General features: G+C 35.6%; 1 protein-coding gene across 2 annotated transcripts in view; it reads left to right on the plus strand.

Annotated features, from left to right (window-relative positions):
- The first annotated feature begins 1,062 nt into the window (after positions 1-1,062).
- Positions 1,063-12,186, plus strand: part of LOC122302410 (structural maintenance of chromosomes protein 6B-like) — a 30,122-nt gene continuing 18,998 nt past the window's right edge. The window contains exons 1-10 of one of the 2 annotated variants that reach the window (XM_043113656.1): positions 1,063-1,364; positions 1,563-1,668; positions 2,307-2,440; positions 2,571-2,626; positions 8,598-8,684; positions 8,756-9,076; positions 9,462-9,581; positions 10,537-10,671; positions 11,804-11,880; positions 11,985-12,060. In XM_043113656.1, coding sequence (XP_042969590.1) covers positions 1,205-1,364; positions 1,563-1,668; positions 2,307-2,440; positions 2,571-2,626; positions 8,598-8,684; positions 8,756-9,076; positions 9,462-9,581; positions 10,537-10,671; positions 11,804-11,880; positions 11,985-12,060 — 1,272 coding nt within the window. In that variant the 5' untranslated portion in view covers positions 1,063-1,204. Of the gene's footprint in view, positions 1,365-1,562; positions 1,669-2,306; positions 2,441-2,570; positions 2,627-8,592; positions 8,685-8,755; positions 9,077-9,461; positions 9,582-10,536; positions 10,672-11,803; positions 11,881-11,984; positions 12,061-12,186 lie in introns of those variants that run through there. The other variant, XM_043113657.1, reaches the window with a different exon arrangement.

The following is a 12,186-nucleotide window of genomic DNA, read 5'->3' on the forward strand; positions in this document are numbered from 1 at the left end:
ATTCATTTTATTATTATAATATATTATATATATTTTTTATCATTTTATTATATTTTTAATATAATATATAAAAAAATATATTTTTTATTATTATATTTATATTATTAATGTTCAATGGCAAGAAGTGATAAAAGAATGGTACGTGGAATTTTTTAATGTATAATTTTAAAATCGGTGCGTAGGTATATATGGAAATTACTACAGATACTATCGATAGCATAAGAAAAAAACCTCCAGTTATTATTAATCAAGGAATGGAAAAAGTCAAGGTTTATTTACCTCATAATTAAACCCGAGAAGCTGGTCTTAAAAATTTCCATACCTACGCTATAACTTTAATTATTTTGTAAAAAATATTACAATCTCACATCTATGCCATCGTTCTTTTTTTTTTTTTTTTTGGGTTTTGTTTGCCTTAGATTTAAGAAAAAGATACCACTCAAACATCTGAATTTGAGGGATCACTTAACTTTGGTAGTACCGCATTATACTGTTAGATCATATTAAAAAATAATAATACATCGTAACACTCATTTATTTTTGCTCAATCGTGTTAATTTCTCGTTATGTTTTTTTTTTTTAATATTTATAACAATGATTATAATAAAAAATATAATATAAATGAAATTATGATTTTGAAAACAATGGATATTAATTGGAATCTCTAACGACATTATTGTTTGGTAATGAATTGAATAATATATTTTGTAAATTTATTAATGGATTCAATAATTGTATGTAATTAGTAAATCATTCTGTAGATGCCTTCTATAATGATTTACAATTTAGAAAAATGATATTTATATTTATAAATTTACTTATATAATCATATGTAGTAATGGGTAAATTATTAAGATGATGATTTTTTTAAATTCGAATTAAAAAAACTAATAAAATAAGACAAATAGTTAAGGTCATGCGCACGTTGCTTAAAAAACAAAAAAAAGTTGCCAAGATCATTTTTGACCCGTAATTTTTGTCCGCATATGGTTAAAATAAAAAATTCGAAACGCTCCCACTATTGGTGGAAACCTGTATTAGTTGTACTCCTCATTCGCACACAGCAAACCTCTCTTCCCGCCATATATACGCTCCTAATTTTCACCCCTCTTATCAGGCCACCCAAACTCCGTCTCCTCTCTGTGTCTCTCTCCGTGTGTTGTGTGTTAGGCTTCGCAGAGGAAAACCTAGGTCTAATCCAGCCATGGGCGATTCTAGGGTTTTCCCCGATCCCATACTCACTCTACCTCGGCGGTCAAACGCTGGTATTGTTAAGAGGATCCGATTGGAGAACTTCATGTGCCACAGTAATCTTGAGATCGAGCTCGGCGAGTGGGTCAATTTCATTAGCGGCCAAAATGGAAGTACGCGCCTCCCTCCACTCCATATGCTTATTTCAATTGTGAACTGAATGCATAATGCAACAAATCAGTAAATTATTACTTGATTCTGAACTAGGGTTCTGTGTGGGTTTTAGGATTGGGATTAATAGTGTTTTATAAGTGTTAAGACGGTTTTTGGATTAATCCACGTGTAATGTTGCTTGATTCTGGCGTTTACAGGTGGTAAGAGTGCAGTTCTGACTGCACTATGTGTTGCATTCGGTTGCAGAGCTAAAGGGACGCAAAGAGCGTCTTCCTTGAAAGATTTTATAAAAACTGGTTGCAGGTTTGTGAGCGTGGTTTTTTCTTTTCGTTTTTGATGTTTCTAAATAGGTGAGGTGATCTGCACAATCGATTGACATATCTATCTGGAAGCTTATGTCCATAGACTAAATGCTAGAAAAAGGACGTGGTTATGATAATGGAGAACGGTGATCAATATTCTGCTTCTTCTGTTTCATTGAAACTTCATCCAGGTCTAGCGACTTTGAGGAAATTTGGATAGAGATCATAACATCTTATCTACAAAGAAATATGGTATACCAGCTGGCCAAATATAGGGCTTTTGGATCATAGTATTCACTGGTCAATTTGTTTTCGCTTTCAAGGAAAAATGGGATTAAATTGCCTGTAGCCGCTGTAAAGATGTAAGCATTTGCTTTTGAGGATGCTAAAAGTCTCAATAAGAAGGCAAAAGAGCCTTTAAAGTCAAAATGGAAAATGTTTCTATGATGTTTATTTCCATACGAGCCATTACAATTTTCTCTCATATCATGTATTGAAGATATTGCATAGAATTACTTATAAAAAGAAGATATTTCCTAGAATTACTATGCATTTTGATTTGGTGTTCACCCCTAGTATATTTTTTGAGACTATATTAGTTTATCAAGTTTCTTAGTTTGTCAATTTGATTTCTTGCAGTTACGCCTTTGTGTATGTTGAAATAAAAAATGAAGGGGAAGATGCCTTCAAGCCAGAAATATTTGGTGATATCATAATTTTAGAACGCAGAATTTCTGATTCTACCAGCTCCACTAATTTAAAGGATCACCAAGGTTTAAATCATTTGCTTCTCCTTGATGACATATTTATGTAAATAATATTTCTAATAACCTATATATAAAAAAAGGTAGATGAGGTTGTGTTACTCACTTAATCTTGTTCTTCATTTGGGGAATTTGACAGGAAGGAAGGTTGCTAGCCGGAGAGATGACCTTCGCGAGCTTGTAGAACATTTTAATGTAAGCATTTTTCCTATTACTAGGACAAAGATTTACACTTTTTGGGTTTGGTTCACATATATTGGGCGGCCTCCTAGGTATATGTTATAAATCCCTTTGATAATTTTTTGTAAGTAAATTCTTTTGATAATTACAGGACTTAATGCTTGGTATTGATGTTGTGTTCTAGCAATCTAGGTGTTAAGACATGGAGTTTATAAGTTCTTATAGGTAAATACATAGTGCACTTGGCACAAACTTTTCAGGTAAAATACAAAACACTACCTTTATAGAAATATCTAACTCATATAATCATGAATAATCATTTTGAACCTGCTTCTATTGGGAATTCTCAGTTTCAATCTTTTGACGTATAGTTTATTTATTTATGTTGTAATCATCTAGAAAAAACTGAAGTTTACTTTTCTCATTCATTCAGAAAATAGATTTACAATGGTTTATTTATAGATTACAATGCTGAAATAGATAAGGAAAGAAATAACTAATTGATAACTAATTGATTAAGGAAAGAAATAGATAAGGAAAGAAATAACTCCTAAAAGGAAAAGATAAATCTCCTAAAGAACTCTCCTAAGATATTCACAAATTTAATACAAATTTCCTAAAATACATTCTGATTGAAGTATCCAACAGTAATGATTTGGTAACTTTTGTTTCTGTGCTTATGTTCTTATGATTTAGGGAGCAGCTACGTCCAACTTAAGTTTTCATGACATTTTGATACGTGATAATATTGGATCACCAGAAACTGGAAGAAATTGATATCTAATGTCCTTATGCTGTGATATAGTTCCATGTTAAGGGATGATTTCTTGGAGATGTGAAAAAAGCTTGTGATGAAAAGTCTTTGTTCTCCTCCTTCGTAGATAGCCTGATTCATCTTTCTTTATTGACTTCAGCTTCTTCTTCTACACCTACTTTTAATAAAAAATCATTTCATCTTTTTAGTTGGAACTTTAGGTGGTTCCCTAAAAAAGATAGCGAAAAAATTATTCCTAAAGTTGAGACTAAGGGCTAGTTTGGGTAATAGATTATTTTGAGAATACTCCACTACTATTTATTATTTTATCTTTACTTTTCACATACTTGTTATTACTTTTTACTTCTATTCAATATTTTATCATTACTTTATCATTATTATTCATAGAATATTTGAGGTCATCTCACTACTTAAACGCAACCTAAGAGGAATGTATAAACCAATGCTTCCATAGATTCGATTGTGGTTTACAATTATAGCTTCCATACCTGTTTATTTTGGATCATCTCCCGGATGACTAAAAAGAAAGAGTCAAAGGAAAGGCAACAATTCAAATCAAGATTTATTTGGTACCCTATTTAGTAAGAGAGGGTGGTGGATGAAATCCAACATTGGCTGAGAAGGAGAAGCACTTACGGGTTTATTATGATTTTCTAGGAGTTCCCAATTATTTTTTTTTGATGAATAAAACAAGTTTTATTACTCAAAAACAGATGGCAGAAGCCAGTATTACAAAGAGGCAAGATGCCTAACTAAGTAGGCACAATAGAGACAAGGAACTCTCGAAGAGCCATGCCATTGAAATCAACGGCAATGGCCCAACTACAAAGAGTTCTAAAAAATAAGACTATAAGCTCCTCTAACGATCTCGCCTGATCTTCAAAAGTCCTTTCGTTGCGCTCCTGCCACAAAACCCACATAATGCAGTGGGGGATCATCTTCCATATAGCTTTAATAGGTTGCTGACCTCTTAGGTTTGCCCAACAAGCCAAAGCCGCCTCCACGGTTTTTGGCATTCTAGGAGTTCCCAATTATAGTATATTGACTAGTCTTTCTAGAGTATTAGTCTAGATGTGGCTTGAATATCCTTAGGTTGTTACTGAAAAAAAAACTCCTTGGATTGTTACGAATGGTATTGGAACCAGCTCACAACCAAAAGTGTAGACTTTTGAGTCATGTCACCTACAATGGAATGGACTAATGAGAATGTCATGAATTTAAGCGAAGAGATTATAATACCTCATATTTAGTAAGAGAGGGCAGTGAATGAGATTTCACATTATGTAGGAGGGAGGAGTTATTGCAGTTTAATATAATTCCAAGGAGTTCTCATTGTAACATGTATTTTTTTTTTTTTTTTGATAAGTAAAAGAAGATATATTAGAACAAGAAAAGGGCAAGGCCCGAGTACACAGGGGGTATACAAAGAGCCTTGCTAAAGGCTAAGAGCTGCGAAGGGCAGCATAAAGTTCAGTAAAAGAAGTGCCATTTAGTACAATAGAGGAAGCCCATAAAACTAAAGTATGGTAAAAGAAATCCCTAAAGCCTTCCAGTGAACGCTCCTTATCTTCGAAACAGCGACTATTCCTTTCGTTCCAGGTGCACCACATTAGGCAAAGAGGCACCATTTTCCAAATATCTGCAACTTGCCCTTTGCCCCGGACTCCTCTCCAACAAGCCAACAGATCAATCACCTTTCAAGGCATTACCCATGCCAAGCCTAGTCTTGCGAATATGTCATCCCATAAAATTGTAACTACTTCGCAGTGAAGGAGTAGATGATCCGCTGTCTCACCGTTATGTTTGCACATATAGCACCAATTCGTTAGGTAGAGGCCACGGCTTCTCAGTTTATCAATAGTCAAAATACTCTCATGAGATGCTAGCCATACGAAGAATGCCACTTTTAAGGGGGCCTTAGTCTTCCAAATACACTTCCAAGGGAATGCAGTGTAGGGGTGTGCCGAGAGTGCCTTGTTAAAGGAATGTACTGAGAAACGCTTATTTCCTGTGAGTGACCAAAGCATGTGATCTTCACCATCAGCATGTAAATTCGACGCTTGTAGTGCGCTGTAAAAATCAGCAAAGTCTCCCAATTCCCAGTCTTGTGCATCTCGGGTGAATTTGACTGACCAATGAGTGAAGGCTGAGTTGTTGTCCAAATTGTCAGCAACTGTGGCCTCTTTATCAAATGCGATCCTGTATAGGGATGGAAAAGTGAGCTTCAAAGCAAGCTCGCCGCACCAAGTGTCATGCCAGAAGCTAACTTGGTTGCCCCTTCCTACCACCATTCTGCAGTTAACAAAAAAGGCTTCCCAACCGTTGCGTATGAACTTCCACAAACCTATTCCATAGGCCCCTCTTACTGCGTTGGAACACCAACCCCCCCGTAGGCTTCCATATTTGCTGTCGATAATTTCCCTCCAAAGAGCGTTTTGTTCCCTGTGGTATCTCCACAGCCATTTACCGAGAAGAGCCTTGTCGAGAATTCTCAAACTGCGGAGCCCCAAACCTCCATTAGTCATGGGTGTGCATACTTTTTCCCATTTGATCAAGTGGAATTTTTTGACGTCCTCCGAGCTACCCCATAGGAAGTCGCGAAAGATCTTCTCCAATTTGTGCGCCACACTTGCAGGCAAGGGGAATAGGGAGAGAAAATATGTGGGGAGATTAGATAGAGTGCTCTTAATAAGAGTGACTCTGCCCCCTTTGGATAGGTAGAGTCGCTTCCAACCCGCAAGTTTACGTTCAATTTTCTCGACCACCCCGTCCCACATAGTCTTGGATTTATAAGAGGCCCCCAGAGGGAGACCAAGGTATTTCATGGGCAAGGATGACACCTTGCAGCCTAGAAGGTCCGCCAAAGCACTTAGATTATCAACCTCTCCAACTTGTACCATTTCCGATTTTGCAAGATTGACCTTGAGTCCCGAGACGGCTTCGAAACAAATCAAAATGGCCCTTAGGGAGCGAATCTGATCCGGAATTGGCTCGCAAAAGATCAAAGTGTCGTCAGCAAAAAGATGAGAAATTGAAATGTTACCATGGGTGGGGCTGCCCACTGAGAAACCCGAGATGTAACCACCCTCCACCATTCCATTCAACATTTTGCTTAAGACCTCCATTACTAGGATGAAAAGAAGAGGTGATAAAGGGTCCCCTTGTCGTAGACCCCGGGAGCTATTGAAGAAGCCTTCTGGAGTGCCATTCACCAAAACAGAAAATCTGACGGTTGTGATATAATGTTTCATCCATTGGCACCACCTGTTCCCAAAACCGTACCTGCCAAGTACGTGTAACAAGAAATCCCAGTTTACATGATCAAAAGCTTTCTCCATATCCAACTTGCATAGGATACCTGGAGTACCGGCTTTAACCCGACTTTCCAGGCATTCGTTAGCAATAAGAACGGAATCAAGAATCTGCCTTCCTTTCACAAAGGCGTTTTGGGACTTCGATATGATCTCCCCCATGACTGTGCTCATCCTCTGGGCTAAGACCTTGGAAATGAGTTTGTAGACCCCACCCACCAAACTAATGGGACGAAAATCCTGCACCTCTACCGAGTTTACCCTTTTTGGGATAAGAGCAATAAAGGTGGCATTGAGACTTTTCTCAAATTTCAAAAAAGAGTGAAATTCGAGAAATACCTTCATAATATCCTTTTTGACGATGTCCTAGCTAGCTTGAAAGAAAGCCATAGGGAAACCATCGGGGCCCGGGGCCTTGTCTTTTACCATCCCTTTTAGGACCTTAAGCACTTCCTCTTCTTCGAACGATCTTTCTAGCCATCTAGATGTGATTTTGGTTTTCCCTATGTTGTTGTACATATTTTCAATTTGTGGTTTTTAAGTTTGAAATTCTATTGATCTGGAATTATGTATGTCTTTGACTCCAAATTTTTTCTTTTGAGTTGGGTGCTTTGATATCTAGCCTTTTTATTATTACCCTGACATTTTCATCTCTTATTGTTCTTTTTCCTTCTTTTCCAGCTAGTCTACGGGTCCTAGCATTTATTTCTCATAGTAGCATTTATTTAAACATCCTTTTACTGTAGTTAATTGAGATTGATATTTGCCGAAAGTGATTGAAGGCCCATTTTTTTATACTATAGTGGGCTTTTGATGGTTTTGTTTGCTCATAATAGATGATTCCTGTATTCCCTATGTTTTTAGGTTTGGTTACTGATGCAAGTGAGCTAAGGTTTCCACTCTTATAGATTGCTAGAGAACTGAACATTTTTGAATTAAAGGCTTAAAGTTGCAGATCTGAATTTTCTATTAATTTTTTGATTGTATCTAAGGCTTGAAAACCATGAGCTTTGGGGCCTCAATAGAAACCTTGATAAGCTAAAATCAAAAGAATTTCAAGAAGATGATACCCATTTTAAAGTTTCTCTTTCTGAAATTGCTTAGGATCTCCGACAGCAAATATATAGAAATTGACCACTAGACCTTAAATGAACTCTTAACTCCTAGTTTTTTTTTTTTTTTTTTTTTTTATAAGTAACTCTTAACTCCTAGTTTTAAATAATAGAATGTAGTGAGATTGCAGAAACAGACCTTGAAATAACACGAATATATACAACTTGACCACTAAACCTTGAAATAACTTTAGCTTCAAGTTATAATGTATGAAATGTAATTCATTCAAATTTACTAGAACCATTTATTTGGCCAAAACTAAATTAAGCCTGCCTTTTATAAGGAAATAGACCCCTAAAATAGAGCCCACTAAGCTCCACTTATAGAAAATAAAGAAGATTCATAATATTCCCGAAGTCCAAATTTAGAAAAATGTAAACTAACTTTTGAATTTGAAGCCTCTAGGCCTGGCAAAGTGGCATTGTAGGTTGGCGTGAGGCTGCCAAGCGTTACTTCTACTGGTTTCCAATATCAACTCATGCAGTCATAACGAGAGAGCAGTGTAACTGAAGTTGTATTTGTAAAATTCTTCTGTCCTTTCCTACATTTAGAAATTCTCTGTTTTTTTCTTTTGGAAAATAAACAACTCTCATTTTTCTAGTTTTCTAGATTTCAAGGCTTTTTGTTCTTTTTATTTTTCTCACTAGTTGGGTGTATGCTTTGGTATTCTTCTTGTCTAGTTGGGTTGTGCCCTTCTTTGCTTTCAAGTACATTGCATTATTTATCCAAAGAAATGGAACTAAACACTTTCCATGGACATTTATTAATGATCTGCTTTGCAGTGCAGATTGATGTTGAGAATCCATGTGTAATAATGAGTCAAGATAAAAGCAGAGAGTTTTTGCATTCTGGGAACGACAAAGACAAATTCAAGGTGATTTCTGCAGCTGTTTGAATCTATAAAGAAGTACTTTATGGATGCAATACTGACACTTGATCACTCAGTTCTTTTTCAAGGCCACACTTCTTCAACAAGTGAATGATCTTTTAAAAAACATTTACGAACACTTGAAGTCTGCAACTGCACTCATTTGTGAGTTGGAGGAATCAATAAAACCCATTCAAAAGGAAATTGAAGAGTTGCAAGGAAAGATTAGAAACATGGAGCATGTGGAGGAAATCTCTCAACAGGTACAACAGTTGAAGAAGAAGCTTGCTTGGTCATGGGTTTATGACGTTGATAAGCAACTGGTGGAACAAAATGCAAAGATTGGGATATTGAAAGATCGCATACCAGCTTGCCAGGCTAAGATTGATATGCAACTAGTAAGTAATGAACTCCTGAAAGTTGAAAATTCTGTCTAATTCCGTTTAATTATTGCCTGCTAGGATTGGTTGAAGACCTAGTGATTGTTGAACAGCAAATTTCTACTTCTCTTATCTCCATAAGAATGCTGAATTCATATTTGAATTGTCACATCACCTTTTAAGTATATTCATCAATAAAAGTATGTTGTTGGAATACTTTTTGAAAGTATGACTAGTCCCTATCTAAAACATGTTTGGTTGAAATATAGTGAATTTTGTAAATTATCAAATAAACATAGTGAATAAATTGAATATTTATTTTACTATGACACTACGGAAAAGGACTAAGAATGATTTTATTGTGATGGGGAAGGAGAGATAATTGGTCTGTTGTTTTTTACAGAGTGTGCTGGAGGAGCTAAAGGAGCGTATATCTAAGAAGAAAGCTCAAATAGCATGTATGATGGAAAAGACAACAGAAGTGAGGAGAATGAAGGATGAATTGCAGCAGATGCTTTCCATGGTAAGTTGAAAATTTTTTATCTGTTCTTTTTGTAAATGGCATATGGTTGGTGATTACCCCTGGAAAAGTATTTGGAAAGTTAAAGTGCCGAATAAGGTAGCTTTCTTCTGTTGGCTTGTGTCTCATGACAAAATTCTGACCACAGAAAATCTAATAAAGCATGGTCTTTGTATTGTTGATTGGTGTTCTATGTGTAAGAAAGATGGCAAATCAGTTAATCACTTGTTTCTCCATTGTGAGGTGGCTAAAAGTTTGTGGAATGTTATTTTTGGAAGGATGTGTATTTCTTGGGTGATGCCAAAGCATGTGGTGAATTTACTAGCTTGCTGGAAGTATGCTGGGTGGTGTCTTCCTATCACAACCATTTGGAGAATGATTCATTTGTGTTTGATGTGGTGTCTATGGCTAGAAAGGAATGGGAGATGTTTTGAAGACAAAGAACATTCGATGGAAGAAATTAGGGAATTTTTGCTCAAAACACTGTATTTGGGCAAAGGCGTTTGTATTGAATAGTGATGAAGTGTTGGAGTTATTCTAGTTTTTTCTATCTTCTTAGCCGCTGTATGTAGGTATTTCCTCTTGTATACTTCTTGTGTGCTTGGGCTATGCCTATTTATGGTAATAAAACTCTTATTAACTATAAAAAAATATGGTTGGTGGCTTGATGAAATTTTATCTAAATTATTGCCATGCTTTAAATTTGTGTATTTGACCTTTTTATGTCCTTCGCTCAGTATTTTCTGTCCTAAACTTGTAATATGTTACAACAGAAAAAAATACAGAGAATGGGAAGAAATCTTGAAACCAATTCAAGGTTTCTGGAACTTACTATGCTTGCCCTCCTTTGCCTTTATAGCCACTTTTTTTTATATTCATTAGTAGATTATGGTAATCTGTATTTTAGTTGTTTGACTTTCTCAATATATAACTTCTTGATGTAAAGTTCTTTTCATAGGCAACTAAAGAGAAGCTTGAGCTAGAAGAAGAGTATGGCCGCAAGACCAATCATGTGCAAAAGATGGTGAAGCGGGTTAGATTTCTTGAACAACAAGTTCAGGATATCCATGAGCAGCATGTTCAATCTACACAGGTTTTTCCATTCTCACGGATATACTTACCAAAAAACAGAGAATAGTTTTTCTTCAGTTTATCTTTGCTTGTGAATTTTTTTTTCTCCAGTTTTTCCTAGCTATCATTAATGTTAATATTTAAAGAAATTAAAGCCCACTCCTTTGTTGCTTTGGGCTTCTTCTATCGTATGGAATGGAACGAGTCTTAATGTTTTGTACGCTACCATCTGTAGCACGTAGTTTGGTAGTTAGGCTCTTTTATGTATACTTCCTGTGTACTCGGGCTCTGCCTATTTACGTGGATCAATAAACTATTTACCTATCAAAAAAAAAAAAAAAAAAATGCCCACTCCTCATTTATTTTATAAATGAGTAATACCTCTTTTGCCATGCATCTACATTGTTCTTCCTAAGATTTTATTTTACTAGGCATAGCTATTGATGTGATAATTGTTTGACATAAACATATAGTTTGATACGTGGCCACTCCTGAACAGGTGAATAATAATCTCTTAAAGACTCATTTGCATGACATTTTTTCATGTGAGATGTAATGACTTTTGCATTCTTAAGTAATGTGAAATCTATTGATACATTAGTAGAAACATATATTTTTTTATAAGGCTAACAATCTCTCTTAAACATTTTGGTACCGGACTCCCGTCTCATTACTCTTTTGGTCAGAAATTCCCTTGCACTTTTATTTCTCACAATCTTTATTATATTATTCCAGGAGGAAGTTTTTTAAAGATGCTTCTGGTCATACTACCTTAATATAAGTTTAAGCTAACTTCATTATGGTCCTACAGTAAAGATAATATTAACATGTTGCTGCTTTTTGTATGTCTAATTGGTTGTCCCATGCTTCAAACCTGTGCCATTTAAAGCCATCCATATATAAATATGAGCATTTTGCTTTCTTTTTTGGCATGAACAATTAAAGATAACAAGAGGATCTATGGGCTCTAGTTCTTTACCACACAAGTCTTTAAAGTACGAGTGTGCCTTGAGAATTACAGTTCCATATATGTCTGCCAAAAATTAATGTCGTATCCCCGTGGTCCCCCCCCCCCCCCCCCCTCCAAAAAAAAAAAAAAAAAAAAAAAACAACAACAAAAAAAAGGGCTTAGGCCTCTCATTCATTCTCTGCAGGCTGAAGAATCTGAAATTGAGGAAAAGGTGAAGGAACTCCAACATGAAATTGATGCTGCTAATTCAACTCTTACAAGGTTATGGTTTTTTTAAATGATTTTGTCGGTTTGTTTTTTGTACCTTGCTTTCAAATCATTTTTTTTAATGTCCACTTGAGCCTGTAAATCCAACAATCTTTCAGGTTGAAGGAAGAAGAAAGTGCCTTATTAGAAAGCATAAACATGGGATCAAGTGAGATTGCAAGGATTGGTAATGAGGTGTGGAGATGTAGCATTAATTTTCCTGACAAATCTTTCCTTTTTTTTCTTTATTAAACTTTAATTCTTGATTATCTTGCTTACATGTTTGCAATCAATTGATAATCTAGAAAAGTTTTCATGGAC

Source organism: Carya illinoinensis, chromosome 3 (assembly GCF_018687715.1).
Source record: "Carya illinoinensis cultivar Pawnee chromosome 3, C.illinoinensisPawnee_v1, whole genome shotgun sequence".
NCBI lineage: Eukaryota > Viridiplantae > Streptophyta > Magnoliopsida > Fagales > Juglandaceae > Carya > Carya illinoinensis.